This window comes from Leopardus geoffroyi, chromosome D3 (assembly GCF_018350155.1).
Source record: "Leopardus geoffroyi isolate Oge1 chromosome D3, O.geoffroyi_Oge1_pat1.0, whole genome shotgun sequence".
In the NCBI taxonomy this organism is placed as follows: Eukaryota; Metazoa; Chordata; class Mammalia; order Carnivora; family Felidae; genus Leopardus; species Leopardus geoffroyi.
Window position 1 is genome coordinate 14,120,777 of NC_059339.1, and position 20,412 is coordinate 14,141,188.

General features: G+C 50.0%; 1 protein-coding gene across 4 annotated transcripts in view; it reads right to left on the bottom strand.

Moving 5' to 3' along the window:
* Window positions 1-20,412, bottom strand: part of NOS1 (nitric oxide synthase 1) — a 184,413-nt gene that overhangs the window by 52,798 nt on the left and 111,203 nt on the right. For all 4 annotated transcript variants that reach the window (XM_045456927.1, XM_045456924.1, XM_045456926.1 and 1 more), the window contains exons 4-7: window positions 6,532-6,660; window positions 5,003-5,148; window positions 3,055-3,217; window positions 1,970-2,061 (exon numbers count right to left, since the gene is read on the bottom strand). In XM_045456927.1, the coding sequence (XP_045312883.1) occupies window positions 1,970-2,061; window positions 3,055-3,217; window positions 5,003-5,148; window positions 6,532-6,660 (530 nt within the window). The remainder of the gene's footprint in view (window positions 1-1,969; window positions 2,062-3,054; window positions 3,218-5,002; window positions 5,149-6,531; window positions 6,661-20,412) is intronic.

Below are 20,412 nucleotides of genomic sequence, written 5' to 3' on the forward strand. Positions count from 1 at the left end.
GCCTGGAATCCATCTCTCTGCTGTCACGTACCCAAGTTCAAGGCCAGACTCAGATTCACCTCGCCCACAAAGCATCTCCTGTCTCGTCTGCTCCCAGGACTACCTTCTTTCTGAGCCCACGTAGGTCTTGCCGTGTGCACATTACAGTATTGCATTTAATGCTGCAGGGATGGGACGCTGTACCTGGGGCTGAGTCTACAACGGGGGCTGAAGGCAGAAGTCGTATAAGGCCAACAGGGCTCTTAACAATCTTGTAGCAAAGGCACCATATTGGAGATGAACACAGAACGAGTCAAACGGTCAGTGTTCCCGCCAGCAGCAAAACACATTGCCGTTTCTTTGGTTGAGCACCAAATACAGGGTGTTTGTGTAATATATGTATTTAAAAAGCATGTTCAGAAACACCAGACTCACACACAGCGTGTGGAATGCTTACTCTCTGTGCGGGAACGGAGACCAATGGAAGAAATAGAACACACTTATGCCTCCTGAACATTATTTCACTGAACGGCAGATCGAGTGCCTGCTCCGTTTAAATTACATCCCTCTTTCCCTCCCTTCTTCTCCCTTGCCTGACTTCCTCTGTTATGTTTCGATAATTTCTATAGATGGTACACATTCCCTTAAGACCCTCTTCCATCCAGATTTGTGGTTTAAAACTTGTGGGGGCACCTGGGGTGGCTCCATCGGTTAAGCGTCTGACTTTGGCTCAGGTCATGATCTTGTGGTTTGTGTGTTTGAGCCCCGCGTGGGGGCTCTCGGGAAGTCAGTGCAGAGATCCTCTGTCTCCCTCTCTCTCTGCCCCTCCCTCGCCTCGCAGATTCATTCTCTCTCTCACTCTCAAAAATAAATATCGAAAACATTTTTAAAAACTTGTGAAAAAAAACGGGGTGCCTGGATCGCTCAGTCAGTTGAGTGTCTGACTCTTGATTTCGGCTCAGGTCACTGTTTCATGGTTGTTGGATTGAGCCCTCCATCAGGCTCCATGCTGAAAATGGAGTCTGCTTGGGATTCTCTCTCTCTCTCTCTCTCTTTCTCTCAAATAAAATTTTTAAAAAAGTGTAAAAAAAAAAAGGAATCAGCTGAATATTTCTTAAATAGAAGATCTCAAGAAGATGTTCTCTGAGGGGTGAGGTCTTTCAGGAAAAGATCTAAATACTAATTCCCCGAGCAGGCTCTGGGCTTATATTACAGGCCCTTTTCCTACTGGTAGGCTCAGCTGGGACACTGTTTCCTTCTCAAGGAAGGGACACATCCAGGAAAACCCATGCTTCATACAAACAAGCCACTATGGGGGTGACGCAGTGCAGCCTGGGGCTTGTGGGAATATCCCTGCAGAGGCCCACATGGCCCCACCGTGGGGCTGGTCCTCAGCAGCTGGGACAAGGACTGATTGCACGGGATTAACAAGTCTAACCGTCGGGCTGCGGGGCCCCAGCTGTCGCCTTCCAGCTGCAACTTGCCAGTGTGGAAGCCACCAGCTCACATGGTGCCTCCCTGCCTTGGCTTCCTCCCTGGGGCTTTGTTCTTTGGGGCAAGAGGAATCCAAGGTGTGGCTTGGCTTGGCCGAACCTGAAGGAACAGTGCCCCCAGCGGCAGGAAGAGAAACTGTCTTTGAAATGCAGGCAAAAGACCGAGAGCTGGTAAAAGCAGGTCACTATTGGCAATGGGACTTTCCGAGTCCTGGAAAGGGAAACACCCCTTCCTGCCCCCTCCACAGGTGATACTGAACTGTGAGGGTTGAACGTGATTTGGGCTGCTGTAGCTTTGCAAGCCACGCAAGAGTCTGTGTCTCCCGGAAGAGACAGGACACGGCAGGTGGGACAAGAAGCCAGGCCCCCTCTCGCGGCTTGGCACGTCTTCCCGAGAGGAGAGGGAGAGCATTTCCTCGGCCGGTGAGCCAACTCCACACCCAAGGGTCGACGCTTTGGGGACATCAGACCCCCCTCTCCGGGGCTGGCGGGCTCACCTGAGGTTCCCTTTGTTGGTGGCATACTTGATGTGGTTGCAGATGTAGTTGAACATCCCGTGAGCCGTGGTGCAGTCGCGGGCATCGAACACCTGCGAAGGATGCACGGTGAGAACGGGTGCCTCCTCCTTCCCTCCCCGGCTCCCCCGGTGCAGCCTTCCCACGGGACGAGAACCCGGAGCCCGTGCCACCTGCTGTCCCGCCAGAGTAGGGAGCACTCCCCTAATGTGATCAGGGCTGGGTTTTTACGGTTTCTTTTTCCCATCCTAATAACCACGGTCAGTCAAACCAGGAAGAATCCCCTGAAGGCAGGCCTGGTGTGTACATGAACGTGGTTAACGGGTGATGAGCAAAGGGGAGACCTGAGTGGGCTGCATGTATTTCCTGCTAGGTTACTAGGGATGAGGGGTTTCAAAACAAAACAAAGAAAAATCAAACAGAACCCCACTGACCTTGATAACTATTCTACTTCTGACTTCAAACTATTCCCCAGGGGGGCAGAAATCGTATCAGGGGACACAGAATCTAATGCTGTCAGGGAGTAGGTGGATAATATAAATACGCAGAGAGTAGGTGGAATACAAAAGAGAGTGGTGGGGTCTGTGGTAAACTGGAGAGCATAAGCCTTACCAAGAGACGAGCAAGTTGCTTTTTAAAAAAAAAAAAAAAAAAAAAACCGTGTTGGCGCACCTGGGTGGCTCAGTCGGTTGAGTGTCTGACTCTTGATTTCGGCTCAGGGCACGATCTCACGGTTCGTGAGATCGAGCCCCGCAGGGGGCTCCATGTGCTAACAGTGTAGAGCCTGCTTGGGACAGAGAACCTGCTCTCTCCCTCTCTCTCTGCCCCTCCCCCACTCATACTCTCTCTCAAAATAAAAATAAGTAAACATTAAAAAAATCCCCAGCATGTTGGCTAAGTGAGACACGACTATGAAGCAGATTGAGTCCCGATCCGAGAATCTGGGACCCCATGCCTACCATCTGGGACTTCGCCATACCCTCCCAGGTGGCCTTGGCGAGAGCAGACCCTTTGTAGAGCTCCATCCCTCCCTCCCTCCCCACCCACCGAAGAGCCTCACCGCCTACCTGCAGCTTGGACCACTGGATCCTGCCCACGCAGCGGGAGGCGTTCCGCCAGGCATGCTTGGCCCCGTAGATGAGCTCCGTGTCTTTGAGCTGGTAGGTGCCGGTGGTTTCGATCTCTTTGTTCACCTCTTCCAGCCTCTCCGTGTGGGCTTTGGAGCCAAACCTGAGCGAGGAGGGAAGGGACATGGGAGTGTCACCTCTGCTCCCAAGTTACGGGTCAGTGGAAGGAGTGAGCCATTCCGGGAGGCCAGAAGCTGCAGCAAGTCTGGGTCCATATGTGGAGACAGTAGTTCAAGCATAAGAAGACTGCAAACTCCAATGTCCACAAAGGCCCAGCAGGGACTAAACTGGCTGGGTGGAGACTGTGGCCAACAGGTGAGCCCGTGTCTGGCTCAAAGGTCTCCTTTCATGGGACGAGCACTGGGTGTTATATGTAAGTGATGAATCACTAAATTCTATTCTAAACAAACAAACAAACAAAATTTGATTAAAACAAAATAAACAAATAAAACCAAAGGTCTCCTTTCAAGAGAAACCGGATATCAGATTTTTATTTTTATTATATATATATATATATATGTATATGTATATGTATATGTATATGTATATATGTGTGTATATATATATATATATATATATATATATAGTGTTTATTTTTTTTATTTTTGGGACAGAGAGAGACAGAGCATGAGCAGGGGAGGGGCAGAGAGAGAGGGAGACACAGAATCCGAAGCAGGCTCCAGGCTCTGAGCTGTCAGCACAGAGACCCATGCGGGGCTTGAACTCCCAAACTGTGAGATCATGACCTGAGCCGAAGTCAGATGCTTAACCGACTGAGCCACCCAGGTGCCCCTTTATTTGTTTATTTTTAAAGATTTTTATTTTAAAGTAATCTCTCCACCCAATACGGGGCTCGAACTCACAACCCCAAGATTAAGAGTCACTCTCTCCACTGACTCAACCAGCCAGGCACCCCTGGAAATCTGATTTGTAAAGGGGACTCTCCTAATTTTTAAACGATGACAAGGAATTCAAGTTTAGAAAGCTGAAAAGATTATTGTAAAAAATTTGGGGCTTACAAAAAGGTATCAAAAACAATATGATGAATACTCAAGCCCAAGAAATAATACATGAGGGGCGCCTGGCTGTTTCAGTCAGAGGAGCGTATGACTTTTAATCTCGGGGTTGTGAGTTTGAGCCCCATGGTGGGTGGAGAGATTACGTAAATAAATAAAACTTAAAAAAATAATAGAAGAGAAATGATTTTATAATTCCTTGGGGACTATTTTCCCATCATAACCCACTTTCTTCTTGGAAGTGTCTCACGCTTTTCTTCATATGTTTGTCACACGTGTATATATTCCCTAAATCACATACAATATTGTTCTGTATGTTTAAAAAGCTTACATAAATGATGCTACCCTGAATGCATTCTTGCACAAACTTATCCTTTCTTCCTTTTGCACAGTTTGTTTGCGAGCTTCATTCCCACAAATGTGCCGAGCGCTAACTCATTCACCTTTTTACAGCTGTGTAATATTCCCTGACTCAGAAAATACCATCACTTACCCATGCATCCTCCTGTTGAGGGAGTCGAGGTGGTTTCTGGTTGGCTCTCTCTTTTTAATTTTTTCCCCTATTATAACAATGTTTCGGTGCACATTTTTACGCATACCTTCTGGCGAACACGTGTGAGAGTTTCTTTCGGGCACATATACCTAGGCATGGAGTTGCTTGAAATATTTCAAATTGAAGCAACACTTTGTAGGCCAGACAAAGACCTTTCTGGGGGCCAGATTTGGCCCTTGGGCCGCTGGTTTTCAACCTGTGTGTGTATGGTGGGCGGAGCCCTTACTCTTGGTTCAACTGTCTGCATTGTTGGAGCCGAAGTCTTTGTCCCTGGTACTCAGGAACTCGCCCTGGGTCCCCAGAGTCAACATACACTTGCCTTTTAATTGATGAGTAGTACTGGTCAATGAACTCTTTGGCGAGAGGGAAGAGCTGTTCTTTTGTGCGGACGTCTTCAGGCCTTCGTATCTGCTGAGAGGGGAGCATGATGGAGCCCATACAGATGTGCTCGGTGCAGCCCATTTCCTGGAGGGAAAAGAGAGATTTGGGCTACCACTTGGAGGCACGTGGGGGGCTGAGGCCATGGATCTGACCTTTGTGGTGGAGTTGACTTGGCCTTTAATCCCCAAACGGCACTGCTCAGGTGCCAGCTTCAAGTCATTGTAGGGTGTGGTCATCAGGCATGGTAAGGAATGATGGGCAGCATTCGAAGGTCCCCAAAGTGTTTGCTCTACCCAACTAGGGGAAGAGGGGCTTTCTGACTGGCACTCCCTGGGAATCAGACTCATTCCTACCGAATCCTCGAGTATTTTCTGAGCCCATGTTCATCAAGGAAGAACTACTATGGCTGAACACGTCTATGGCACACTGACTGCAAAAAAGGTCGTCCCAATGCCTCCCTTCCCTGCATCCACACCCTTTGCAATGTGACTTTGCAGGAACTGTCATTGAGAAGTGGAACCTCTCCCCTCTCCCCTTGAATATGAGCTGGTTTTGGCCAATAGAAAATGGCAGAGGTGACACTGTGCCCATCCCACGACTAGGCCTCAAGAGATCAAGCATGCTTTTGCTCATTTCCTCTGAAAACCTCGCAACCACCAAGGGAACCAGGCCGCGCTAGTTTGCTGGAGGATGAGAGAAACCACATGAAACACGTGAGCGATCACGGCCAAGGCCATCCTAGCCAGCCCACCCAGAGCTGACCCCTCAGATGACTGCAGATGCTTGAGATCAACTGAGACCAGCAGGAGCACCGAGGCAGTCTGTGGACTTTTGAAAAATGAGTGGTGGCTGTTTCAAGCCACTGAGTGTCAGGGAAATTTGTTACACGGCTATAACTCACCGATACAATGTTCTTCTAAGAAGCTCAATTTCAACAAAAATGTAAAGCAATATGGTGATTTGCTGACTGTTAAAAATATGATAGGGGTGCCTGGGTGGCTCAGTCGGTTAAGCGTCTGACTTTGGCTCAGGTCAGGATCTCACAGTTCATAAGTTCAAGCCCCGTGTCGGGCTCTGTGCTGACAGCCTAGAGCCTGGAGCCTGCTTCGGATTCTGTGTCTCCCTCTCTCTCTGCCCCGCCTCCACTCACACCTTGTCTCTCTCTCTTTCTCGAAAATAAATAAAAACATTAAAAAAATTAAGAAAGAAAGTGTTTCCATGAGTGAGTAAGTATCTGCCAGTGATTCTCAAATGGGAGGGGACTTCCCACCCAGGGGACAGTAAGTAATACCTCGAGACATTTTTGGTGTGGTCACAACTTCAGGGGGGCTACTGACATCTCACGTGTACAGGTCAGGGGTGATGCTAAACGTCCTACAGTGCACGGGGCGGTCCCCACACAAAGGCTTAGCCAAGGCCAAATGTGGTTAATTGTGAGGCTGGGCCACGCCCTGCTGGGGTACTCACCAATGTGCTCTTAAGGTGAAGGGTGTCAGTGAGGACCACGTCGGTCTCCCAGTTCTTGACCTTGAGGAAGCGGGGGCACTTGGAGGGGCTGCCGTTCTTTGTAGGAGACTGTTTTCCCGAGGCAGGGGGCTGGAGGAGAGATTGGAGGTGGAACATGAGACGGGGCTCGGGGGGCACTCGAAAACTGTCCTCTGGGATTCTTCCTGGAATCTGCCAGAGTTACCAAGGGTCTGCAGAGAGAGGACTCGATTCTCCCGGGGTGACACGTGCAAGGTGGCTGGGAACCTGGTCCCTCTGCCTATGAAGAAGGAGGCACCATGGAAAAGCCTTTTGGGCTCCGTTCTGGGGAGAGGGGTCAGGAACTCAAAGGTGGTCTCTCTGGTGTCTAACACAGGTCTTAGCATACAGCAGGGACTCAATGAATGTTTGTTGAATGAACAAATGAGCAAGGGACACCATCAGCCTCTCTGAACGGTACTGGCTTTCAGGCCTGAGGAATCACACCCGAAGCTAGGTCAGGTTACTTGGATTTCCGGGCTTTCCTGCTACAGCCCAAACTCACTATTTCCGGCGAGTACTGGGGAAACAGAAAAGATTTAATTGGAGAGTTTTGAAGCATGAATATTTCCCCAAACTTCAGGTTTCTGCCTTTCAAAAATGCCCAGTGCGTTCCTGCCTCAGGGCCTTTGCACTGACTGCTCCTCTGTCTTGAGCACCTTCAGTCCCCCATTTGTCTTCACTTCTATAAACAAATTGCCCAGTAGGTGGTGGGGGATAAGTCCTGGGCTGACCATCGTGGCCCATCCACTTGAGACCTCATTACTAAGGATCACATTCTGTCTTGGGTGTTTCTGAGGAACTGTCTACCTGCTTTTGCGCCAGACAAGCATCAGTCAGTCAGCGGCTGTCAGGGAGAGGCAGCAGGCACACCTTGACATGACAGCTGAGTGACAGAAGGGAGAAGACAAGCCAATGTGGAGTGACATTCATACCAAAGATCGGAGCACTGGGTAATGACCTTGTGTCAGGGCATGCTCACGCTCAACTAGTATTTATTGAGGACCTATTATGGGCTAGACACTGTTAGGCACTGGGGACACTGTCATGAGCAAGACAGAGAGTGCCCTCGCCCTTCTGGGACATTATTGTCAGAGAAGTGGGGATAAGTTATAAGTAAACCAACACCCAAATGATAGAATATCAGTTGGTTGTAAGGATATATATTGATGAGGAGAGAAAGGCAAGGGCAAAGGCCCTGAGGTACAGATGAGCTTGTTAAGTTCAAAGGGCCAGTGAGGAGGCCAGTGTGGCTGGAGTGCGTGAGTACGGTTAGTTCAAGGAGATGAAGTCAGAAAGGAGGCCGAATCGTCATCTCATCAGCTTGAGGGGCTCAGGATGGTGAGGAAGCTGTGAATTCCAATGAACTGGACGAAGTCCGGGAAAGAAATCACAAAGCACACTGAAGGACTACTACTGGAAACTGGCATTCAGTAAGCACTCACTATGTGCCAAGCAAAATCTTATCATGGCCATTTTACAGATGAGGAAACTGCAGCACACAGAGAGGTTAACTAAGTCGTCCAAGGTCACAAAGTTAGTACACTGGAACCAGGAGTCAAATCCTAGCAGTCTGTCTTTCACACCATGTCCTGAACTCTGACTCTCCTGCCTTTTGGCCATTATGCATCATTCATTCATTCATTCATTCAACATGTGTTTATTGAGTATCTCCTATGTTCCAAGCAAGGTAGCAAGGGCCAGGCCTACAGTGACAAACTAGGCAGATGTGATCCTCTGCCCTCATGGAGTTCATTGTGCAAGATGGGGGTCAGGGGACGGATGACAGTTTACGAGTCATTAAAACCAGGTGCAATGGCTGCCCTAACATGAGAAGTTGGTTGTATACAGGGTACTGTGGAAGCCCACAGAAGGGGCACCTGACCCAGAGCATTTGGCTTCTAAGCAGAGACCTGCAGGACAAGTAGGTATTAATCCGGCAGAGAGAGAAGCGCAAGGTCTTGTGGGCAGAAGGAACAGCTTACGCAAAGGTCCTGAGGTGAGAGGCATACCACAGCCACCTTTCTGGCCAGCAGAATAGAGAAGCTCTGTGCTAAAGCGTCTGTGCCGCCATGTTGGAATCTGGGGCCCAGCGGGTAGGTGAACAGCATGCTAAAGACCTCTCCAGAACCATGCAAGAGTTAGCAGAGAACAAATGGAAGGTGCCATGACTCCTCATCTTCCACACCTCCCTGCTGTGGCCAGATCCGGTCATCCCCAGCGATTCCCGTCTCAGTGCTGGGCATCACCATCCAACCACCTGTGCAAGCCACAGTTGGGGCCTGTCCTGAACATCATTCTCTTCATCCCCCGCAGCGAGTGCCTCCTCAGGTCCCACCATTTTAGCTTCTCCACAGCTCTAGAACCCACCGCCTCCTCTCACTTCCCATCGAACTGGCGAGCCCCCTGGCCAGGCCAACATCATCTTTCACCTGGATGAATGCAATCACCTCCTGAGTGTCAGCCATCACTTCTTGCTGCTGGCATGAGAATCTGCTACCCTTAGTGCACCTGCCAGTGCGGTCATTGGGGTCATTGCCGCAAGTATCACTACAGTCCTGCCACCCTGGGGGCAGGAGAAGATCCTTCTTCCCTTCACTCCCGTTCACATTTTCTGCTTGCTCAGCTCCAAGTTATGGAGCACCCCGGCCACTCTTCCTAAATACTGGGCATCACTCAGCCAGGTTACAAACTCTCTTGACCATCCCTAAGGATGTTCCAGAGGCTGAGGAGTAGCTGGAATCCCAAACGGGGGATAAGAGGCGCCTTGGTGGCATTGGGGTCAGGCCTAGGACCCAGAGAGGGGGTGCGAGGGCAGACGGTGGGGAGCACAGTGAGGCGGGAGGAAGAGGCGTGGGGTGTGGCTGGTGGGGGGGACAGCGAGCAGCCCTCATCGGCAGGGTGTGGAAGTAGCGAGGTAACAGGCATAATGAAAAAGGCCATCTGTGGAGGCTCCAGATGTGCGAGGGGTGGTCATTTCGAGCCCAGAACCTGGGGGCCCCGGGCGTGGGCCTTGCCCCGCTCCACCCTGGGCTGCGCGGACCGGCACCCCTGAAAGCAGGCATTAGGAGGCCTCTGGCAGGGCTGTTGTACTTGGGGCTTTGATGTTTTAATTAGCCAGCAGTCATATTAGATGACTCAGGAGGGGACAAATGGGGAGATTAATATAGCAGTCAGGGGCCCTGCATGGGGGATGCAAATGACTTTTCTGAGTGGGGACTGAAAGGTTCTCGCTAAAAATGCACATTAGTGGCACTTGTGAGTTATTAAGCTGGGGAGAGGGCACACACAGGCTTTGGGCTGTGGCTACGCATGTCCTCTTCTAGAATTGTGTCTGGGGTAGTCAGTGGAAGTTTTTCAGGTGGCAGGAGACACGGGCTAGGTCTTGGTGGGCTCTGGGGGGGGGGGTGCCCAGATGCTTGCCCCTAAAAACAGACAGGAGGCTCTGAACACTTAACTGACTGCACCCTGTTTCGTTCTGCCCCCTCCCTCCTCTCTCTTCTCCAAAAAGTACATATTGAGTGGGGCGCCTGGGTGGCTCAGTCGGTTAAGCATCCGACTTCGGCTCAGGTCATGATCTCGCAGCCTGTGAGTTCGAGCCCCGCGTTGGGCTCTGTGCTGACAGCTCGGAGTCTGGAACCTGATTCAGACTCTGTGTCTCCCTCTCTCTCTGCCCCTCCCCCCACTCATGCTCTGTCTCTCTCTGTCTCCTAAAAAATAAATAAACATTTAAAAAATTAAAAAAAAAATATGTATCGAGGGGTGCCTGGGTGGCTCAGTCGGTTGAGCATCAGACTCTTTGGCTCAGCTCAGGTCTTGAACTCAGGGTTATGGGTTCAAGCCCCACATTGGGCTCCACGCTGGGCATGAAGCCTACTTAAGAACAACAACAACAAAAAAATAAATACGTATCGAACACCTGTTGTGTGCCAGCGACCTGTGTTCTTGGCCCTACAGTGGTCCCCACTCTCATCCCACAACTGGGAGAAGCCTCATATGGTTGCGTGCAGAGGTTTGCAAACTGCAGCCCGGGGGCCAAACCTGGTCCCCTGCACATTTTTATACAGCCCATGAGCTAAGAATGGTTTTCCCATTTTTAGCCTGTTGAATAAAAATATCAAAAAAAGAGAGTAATGTTTCATGACACATACAAGGTACATGAAGTTCGAATTTCAGTGTTCATAAATAAAGTTTTATTGGCACATGGCCATACGCATTTGTTTCTATATTGTCTGTGGAGGCTTTTGTGATACAGCAACAGAGCAGGGTAGTTGTAATGGAGACCAAGATCATACAGCCCACAAAAGCCAAAAATATTTCCTACCTCTCCCTTTACAGAAAAGTCTGTGGACTCTTGATCCAAAGAATCAAATTCCAGTGGCTGAATGCTTAAGTTATGTTACTTATGTCTCCAGCTGCATTAGCGATCTCTCCCGATCATCTTTTAAAACAGCACCCCACCATTGATATTCCCTGTTCCCTTATCATGCTTTATTTTTCTTCAAGGCCCTTATCCCTGCCTGCAATTTATGAGTATATATGTTTCTGTAGGTGAATGCATACGTACCTATGTCTCTATGTCTTATACAGATAATTGGATACAGATACAGTTTTCTCTCTACCCGCTGTCCACTTAGCTCTATCTGCATATGCTACAAACACTTGAGGTCTGCGATGGACTGAACTGTGTCCCTCCTGAATTCATACGTTAAAGCCCTAACTCCCCATATGACTCTGTTAGGAGACGGCACCTTTAGGAAGTAATTAAGGTTAAAAGAGGCCATGAGAGTGGGACCTAAACTGATAGGATTGGTGGCCTTATAAGAAGAGGAAGAGACATCTCTCTCTTTCTCTTTTTCTCTCTCAGTGCACGCACAGAAAGGCAGAGTTAGGGCACAGTGAGGGCGGCCGTCTGCAAGCCAAGCAGGGAGCCCTCACCCAATGTGACTGTGCCGGCATCCTGACCTCTGACTTCCAGCCTCCAGAGCTATGAGAGATAACTTTCTACGTTTAAGCCCCAGAGCCTGTGGTATTTTGTGATGGTAGCCCGTGCTGATGGATGCCAGGTCTAAATGCATTTCAAAATTATAGAGCCCCTTGAAGGCTAAGCCAAAGGCTTTTGTCTTGACTTAGTAGAGAAGGGGGGACCCTGGAAGCTGCCTGATGCAGGGGGGAGCTTATCAAAGCTCTAGTTCAGGACACATGACTGCAAGGGCTGCAGTGGGGAGAGGGTGAGGGCAGAGAGACCCATGTGCAGGTGGGAAGGCGGAACACAGCTGCAGCTGCAGGGGGGTGGGAGGAGCTGGAGATTGGGGTGCCAGCAGCAGCAAAGACAGCCTGGGGGTGTGAGAGGGTGGGAGGGCAAGGGACCAAGTCAACACTGACTCGCAGGTTCTTCGTGAGTGGGAGTATGGCGAGCCTTCTGGAACCTTCTGGAGCTTTCTAGCAGAGATTAGGGAGTAAGGAGCAGAAGGGATGGCAAGGTGGAGGGAGGGGGTATTTGAAGGCAGGAAGATAGACACGAGACATCAGAATCTGGGAGATCTAGAAATAGAGGCCAAGCACCTTGCCCTCCCCCAACTGTGGGCTGTCACAGTCAGGGGCCTCCCAGTGGGATGGGGCCAAGAGCTTGACAGCAGGGAGGGAAGCCCCTGGGAGACACAACATCTTAGGAACCATTAATGGGCTGAACTGTGTCTCTCCCATATTCATATGCTGGTGTCCTAACCCTCCAGCACCTCAGAATATGGCCTTGGGGCATCTGGGTGGCTCAGTCAGTTAAGGGTCTGACTCTAGATTTCGGCTCAGGTCATGTTCTTGTGGTTCATGAGACTAAGCCCTGCGTTGGTCTCTGTGCTGACAGTGTGGAGCTTGCTTGGGATTCTCTCTCCCTCTCTCTCCCCTGCTCATATTCTCTCCTTCTCTCAAAATAAATAAACATTAAAAAAATTAAAAGAAAAAAAAGAATACGGCCTTATGTGTAGTTCTAAACAAGGCAATTAAATTAAAATGAGGTCATTCAGGTGGGTCCTAATCCAATATGGCCAGTGCCTTTATAAAAAGGAGAAATTTGGGGGCACCTGAGTGCCTAGTCGGTTAAGCATCTGACTTTAGCTCAGGTCATGATCTCGCAGCTCGTGGGTTCGAGCCCCGCGTCGGGCTGTGTGCTGACAGCTCGGAGCCTGGAGCCTGCTTCGGATTCTGTGTCTCCCCCCCTCTCTCTCTGCCCCTCCCCTGCTCTCTCTCCCTCTCAAAAATAAACTTTTAAAAAGAAGTGGGGAGGGAATTTCGAGGCTCACACACACACACACACACACACACACACACACACACACAGAGGGAGAAGCCGTGTGAGCATCCCCAAGCCAACGAGACAGGCCTGAGGAAGATTCTCCCTCGCAGCCCTCAGAAGGAAGCAACCTGCCAACACCTTGATTCCAGGAGCTCTCCAGCCTCCAGAACCGTGAGACAATACATCTTCTGTTGTTTAAACCACCCAGTTTGTCATGCTTTGTTAGAACAGCCCCGGGAACGAACCCAGCAGCTAAAGCCCAAACCTGTACGAGGCAAGTAACTTCTTACTCTTTGACCGTCAGCACCAGGGACAGCTTCTCCCTCCTGGGCCTGCAGCAACCCGCGGCACTTGGCTTGTCCCAAAACGAGGGCAGCATCCTGGGGCTGAGCCGGGCGTCAGGCCAGCCACCCTGGGGGGCCAGATGCCGCACGCCGTGCCCTCAGCCGCAGCCTCAAGCAGCACTGCCGCAGCCTGTGGGCACCGCCTCCCCAGGGCAGCAAGTGTAACCCGGTTATGAGCTGTGGCAGCTCAGGGGCCAGGACCACAGACCCGCAAACCAGCAGGTATGTGCCCATCTGTGCTGTGAAAAAAATTGCTACTTGTAAAACTTAACTGGGGCACCTCGGGGCCTCAGTTGGCTAAGCGTCCAGCTTCGGTTCAGGGCACGATCTCACGGTTCATGGGTTTGAGTCCCGCATCGGGCTCTGCTGTTAGCACAGAGCCCACTTGGGATCCTGTCTCCCTCTCTCTCTGCCTATCCTGTGCACGTGCTCTCTCTCTCTCTCTCTCAAAAATAAATAAACATTAAAAAAAAAAAAAGAAAAACTTAACCAACTGTGTTTCGTACCTTGGAGTATAATTTCCTTGTAGTGTATTCAAAGCGTTATTTCTAAAGTGATTCATTCTTTATAATAAGTCCACTGAAGCTTGAAATCATTTATTCTCCACCCCCCTCCCCCTGATTCAACAGTCCATTTTCTGTAGAGGATGATTAAAGAAAGGAGGTACTCCACAGTCAGACCATCACAGTTTGGATCCACAGACAAGGGCCTCTGCAGATAAGGGGTCTTTAAGTTATTTTGCTGAGTAGATGCTTAAAGTTGCACTGATGTTGCGAGGCAACTAAATGTTATTAGACAACTCTAAATTTGGTCCCATTACCAGACCAAAATGTATCTGTGCATTATGAATTAATTTTAATGTTTATTTTATTATTTTTGAGAGGGAGGGAGAGAGGAGGGGAGAGAGAGAGAGAGCGCATGCGAGTGAGCATGAGTGGGGGAGGGGTAGAAAGCGAGAGGGAGACACAGAATCCGAAGCAGGTTCCAGGCTCCAAGCTGTCAGCACAGGTCCCGACTTGGGACTCGAACCCACAAACTGCAAGATCATAAGCTGAGCTGAAGTTGGACACTTAACCAACTGAGCCACCCAGGCGCCCCGAATTCACTTTAAAAGAAATCTTAGAATTACCTTGTGGCCTAACCCCCTTCTGCTACATTGGCACCGTGTGCGTGTTTAAATGAGAGCATTAACTTGCTAAAGGTAAATATTTAACATGCACAACAAGCTTGGTGATTATGTTTTGTCCTTTTTACCTTTTAAAATATCCTAGGTGGGGCGCCTGGGTGGCGTAGTCGGTTAGGCGTCCGACTTCAGCCAGGTCACAATCTCGCGGTCCGTGAGTTCGAACCCCGCGTCAGGCTCTGGGCTGATGGCTCAGAGCCTGGAGCCTGTTTCCGATTCTGTGTCTCCCTCTCTCTCTGCCCCTCCCCCGTTCATGCTCTGTCTCTCTCTGTCCCAAAAATGAATAAACGTTGAAAAAAAAAATTAAAAAAAAATATCCTAGGACCCTCGGAAAATGGAAGTGGGTTGGGGCTCTATCGACCTCTAAGGATCTGCTTGGAGAACTACCAGTTTCCACAAAGAGAAACAATGACTTTGACCGAACTTGGCTTATCTGGGAAAAGAATAGGAATACGGTTTGATGCAATGAATAAGCACGCGGAGTGGTGTCACGGATTCCTGAACCAGACATCACTGTCGCACTGGAAAGCGCCAGGACGGCTTGCTTTGAATACACTCACTATCAAAACAAACAGTTAGCAAAAGACGTGGAAATTCCTGCAGGGCTGAACCCAAACCCCCATCAATTCAGGCCCCGCTTCCTGGCTCCTCCCTGGCTCTGAACACCTGGGGCGGCAGGATAGGAAGGCTGATCTCATGGCTAAATGACCTATAAAGACCCTGAGGGTCACCAGCAGGTGACATCGTGGGTGGAGGGAAACAAGGTTTGGATTTGGCTGCCACTGGGGCCTGACGAAGACTCTGCCCCACATAATTCCCAGAAGCATCTTTGTTGAGGCTGTTTTTGTCCCCCGTTTGAGGGCGTCCCTGGAGCACTGGGTAACGTAACAGAGGGGGGTACTGAAGGCACTTTGGGGAAATCCAGCCTAGATGGTCTTATCCTGGTCACGAGCTGGAACCAACCAAGGGATAGCTAGTCCGATTGAGCTGGGGGCGATAATGAGTTCAGTAGCTGTTTATCGCTTGTGATTTGGGCACCTTCCCACAGAGAGAGATTAATCTCCAAACACAGGAGTTTCCTTAAGTGCTCAGAGAGGCTTAGGGAAGGGAATAATCCACCGGCAGCCCGATGGAGCCAGTGTCTCTGGCTAACGCCCGCCAGGCAGGTCTGCGGGGAACGTCTGAGTGTGATTCCACAAGATTCCAACTATCACGGTATATTAACTGCCGTTTGTGCGTGTATGTGATGTCTGTAGCTTGTCCCGGACATGGAAGTTTCCGGAGGTCGAGGCAACTATTTGACGAAAAGACGACGCCCAGGCGGTGAACTTCTCCAGGGCAGTGATCGTGTCCCATCTCCTTCCATTGTGAGCGGCGTTCCGTGAGTGCCTATTCGGTGCCCGGCTGGGGCCAGGCCATTGAGCATCCAGGGGCTCACGGAATCCTCATGGTAAACCCATTTTTCAGAGGAGAAAACAGAGGCTCTGAGAGGTGCAATGACAAGCTTCAAATTAACAGCTGACAGGCAACAGAGCTGGGCCCGCAAAGCCCCCGCCTTCCCACTGCAGACACGGCTGCTCTCAGTGTATCCTCCCAGAGCCTGGACTCAAGCAGTGGCAGAAAGATACACACACTGCCTCTATCTCAACGATCGACGAGAACGACGACGGAGTCACAGAGGGAGACAGGTCCAGCTGTGTCACTCGGTGACTCCGTGGCCGCTTACCTTCCCTTTCTAAGCCCCATGGGTGTCATCTGTGTAACGGGGATCGTGCTTCCTGCCCTACGTGCCTCCCGTTAGCAATATAACAATTAGCAGTAAATCTACATCTGAATCAGCAACATGAGAATTAGCCAGATGAAACGCCAGCAAAAGCAGCGATAATAATCATGCACTTTTTTGGAACGCTTATTCTGCGCCGGACCTTTAAGAATTAAGAGTGGGCTCCGTGGCCTGGGTTCAAGGCCCATTTCCATCACGCGCCAGTCACGTGACCTCCATCCAGCTAACCCTCTGTGCCGCAGTTTAGTTATCTGTCAGATGGGGGCGATAGAACTTCACTGAATCGGGCTGGGGGTTCACGGAGACCACGGACCCGAAGCGCCCAGCACCGTGCCTGAGGTTGCTCAGCAAATAGCGACTATTGCCACAGATGCTGCCATTCCACACCTCACCTCCCCACGACTGGATGAATCTGTTAGGAAACAGAGCCTCGGTGCAGGTGCGAATTTGTTCTCTGTCCAAGGTCACCAGTGGGATGAGGCCCAAACCCAGCGGACCCCAGAGCTGAGCTCTTGGCCCCGTGCTGAGGGTGGGGAGTCTGAGGGTTCCAACGGCCACACCGCGCAGGGTGGTGTCGGAATCCTCATTATTGTTATTTTTGTCCTGACATCGTGAACGCGCGGTGAGTCAGGGCTGACTTAGCTTTCCCTGTGGCAGGCTGGGTTGTCATCGAGAGGCAGACAGTTTTGCTGGTTTGCCTTCATTCGGATGCAGCCGGGGTGGGGCTGGCTGGCGCCTTTCGTCTTTCGGTTTTCAGCAAAGCCAGCACTTGCTGGCCAGCTGGGGCTTGTGCCTGAGTGGAGAGGGGCCCAGACCTCCTCTGATCGTCTCAAGACTGGGGATCCGCAAGCACTCCCCACATGCCTCATAATTTGGGGCTCCCCAGAGAGACTGGGATGATGCCGACGCGTACCTCATAGTAGAGAAGAGCTTCTCAACAGATTTTGACATTTTGAAAGCAGCCAGCCAGCCCCAGGTCCCCAGGGGTGAGGAAATGCCAGGCTCTGGATGTAGTACGGGCAGGGGGAGGGGGGTTTCGATAAAACAGTCATCTCTCTGATTACCTGATCATCTCTGTCAGCAAGAGGCTGGAGAGACAGGCAGCAGGCTGAATAAGATGGGGGGAGGACAGCAGTGGACATCCCCCCCCCCAGGCTCAAGACCCTCCCTCACATCTACTAAGGACTGGATGAACAATGCTTAATTAGCATCTGAAAATAGACATTCTGCCCTTAAGGCGGACACCCTTTCCCCCTTTAGGAAAGCAAACCAGGCGGGTAAGGTGCTTAATGAAAGGGAAGCTGAGGGGCACCTGGGTGGCTCAGTCTGACTTCAGCTCAGGCCAGGATCTCACAGTTTGTGAGTTCAAGCCCTGTGTCGGGCTCTGTGCTGACAGCTCAGAGCCTGGAGGCTGCTTTGGGTTCTCTCTCTCTCTCAAAAAGAAATACACATTAATTTTTTTTTTTAATTAAAAAAAAAAAGAAGGGAAGCTGAGAAGGGCTTGATTCAAATCCTGAGGTTTTGCAGGGAGAACAGACCAATGGCAGTTTCTCAAGTCACTTTCCCAGGATGGCATTTGCACTTCAGAGGGTTATTACGTAAAGGGCCTTTAGAATGGTGTCCAAATTCAGTATGTGTCCCCGCTGGTATTAACGCTAAAGACAACCTCAGAGGTTCAATAATCATCCTTAGCAAGAAAAAAAAAAAAAAAAAAAGGCAGTGTATGAGCCACTGCTATTCCTTTTACTAGAATACCTTTTCCTACTTCCTACTAGGCAAACTCCTACATGATCTTCAAAACCCTGTTCAAATGTCCCTTCTTTAGGTAAACCTTTCCTGATACCTGCTGAAGTATTGATGTTCCCCAAGGGTTTTGTGTCCCTTTGTGTTTTAGATTAATTGCGCTGTATCTGTGTCTGTCTCCCCACATTTGTCTGCGAAGGTCTTAAGGGCAGGGAGGGCCATGTCTACTCATCTTTGCTTCCACCAGAGCTGTGCACGTGGCAAGCATGGGGTGAATGTTTGGTGATGGGTAAACTGATCCTTTTAAGCTACCAGCACATGCCAGATACAATTAAAGATGAGAATTAGAATCACACCCAGTGTTCCAGGGACTTGGGTCTCACTGGCTATGCCCACTGCTGAACCAGACTGTTAGCAAGAGAAATAACCATTAGATACAGATTGACATTTCAGCCTCGTGAGACTGGTTTAAGAGAAGGTGCTTCTGTGGCTGACTTTACTTGAATTCGGACAAAGGAGAGAATCAAGAAGGATGAAGCAGACCTCACTATTCCTTTGGGGAGCTAATAGTCTTCTGAATCAGGAAGTTCTTTCTCTTGTCTAACCGGCATCCGCCCTGCTTCACTTGGACTCTGTTGCCTTTTGCCGGGTCCCTGGGGAAGATGCGGACCAGCTATGCTTCCACTTTCTGCTGTCTATTCCTGACTCACGAAGGCAGGTAGCGGCCGGGTCTCTCTTTGTGTTATTAACAATGCTATTCCCCACAGATGCCTAAAAAAGCAGCAAATGTGGGTTACAACTGGGAGGAAGGAAGCCGATCCCAGGAGCTCCAGGTAAAGGGGCTTTGAGCAGGTAGAGAAGAGACTAAGCACATACGCCGATCTTTTAGGACAGAACGAAGAACGTTACGTTTTTCTATTAATTTGCTCAGCCTGGGAAACATTTCTCAGCACTGTGCCTATGGAGATGTCTAGCAGGAGGTAACAGGGCTGCTTCCTTTAGCTCTGGGGCTGGATTCCAATTTAACCAGGCGCTTGGATCTCTGTCCCCTTCCAGCTGTATTTCTGAGAGGCATATGGACACTGAGTCTCAGACAACTGAGCCAGGATGATCTCGCTGGCCAGTGGTTTTGGGATCACGGACGACACCAAGGATTTGCTCATGATAAAGGAGTGAATGTACATCCTGACCACTGCCGGTCTGTATCCCATGCGTCCAGGGGCTCCCAAATTCTAAAACTGCCTGGCTGCCTTCATCTCAGGAAGATGCAGTCTTTTCTTCTCTCTTTAGCACCTTCTCTACTTCTCCAAGCAAAGGGAATTGCCATTTCGAGGGGCCCTGAGACAAGGTCTCACAGCACCTCTTCCTGATGGCTACGCACTGAGCACTTGAGTCCCCCACCCAAATTCATATGTTGAAAGCTAACCCCCAGGTGAATGGTATTGGGAGGTGGGTCCTCGGGGACAGGATTCGATCACAGGGGTGGAGCCCCTATGGAGAGGATTAATGTCTTATAAAAGAGACCCCAGAGAGATGCCCCTTTGCCTTGTGAAGACACAGCGAGAAGACATCTGCCAGAAACCAGGCAGTGGGCTCTCATCAGACACTGAATTGCCTGTGCCTTGATCTTGGACTTCCCAGCCTCTGGAGCTGTGAGAAATAAATACCTGCTGTTCGTAAGCCACCCAGTTTATGGAATTCTGGAAATAAAGCAGCCTGCCTGACCTAAGACATTTGATCATTTCATCACAAAGCTCCAAAAACGGGGGTGGTCAGCGGTCCTATTAATCACTCTTGCCTTGTTCCCAACATTGAGAACCTCACTACTCAGGCTTGGCGTTCGAGGTTATGGCTTTCAAGCTGTGACTGTCTAACCGAGGTGGACAGCATAAAAGGAGATGGCTCTCGTCCTGCCACTGCCCCGATTTCGGCAGTGACTTTAAGGGTCTTTCTAGTGGGGTCAAGGCTTCCTCTGCTTTGTCTCTGTGAGTTAGATCTCGGGGGTTACTGCAGACCAGCGATTATAAACTCCGATACCTGGAGGGGACAGGTAGGAAGCTAAGGTAAATCAGCAAGGCGGCTTGGCTAACTTCAAGACGGATGTATAGTAAGCATGAAAGAATATTCTTCATTGTTGTAAGGCACGAAATCTTTCTCGTGTTTCCTGAAACATATAAATCTCTTGGTCTAACTCTAACCACTTATCACTTTGTGCCGCTTATCACAAAGTCATGGGTATGAAAATATTTCCCTTTCGTCCTGAGAAAATCAACAGCATTAATGTTATAAAAGGTGACAACAGACAACAGCCTTAACAAGAGGGATGTGATATGGAGTAGCGGGGATTGAGACAAACTAGGGAGTCCTTGCTCTGTCTAGAGGGACAGCTGCTGCTCAGTCCATGCAGATTATCGTCCCGTTAGAACACAGGCTCGAGGTGGTCAGATTGTCCACATTTTGTTAAGAGAAGCTGTGATTA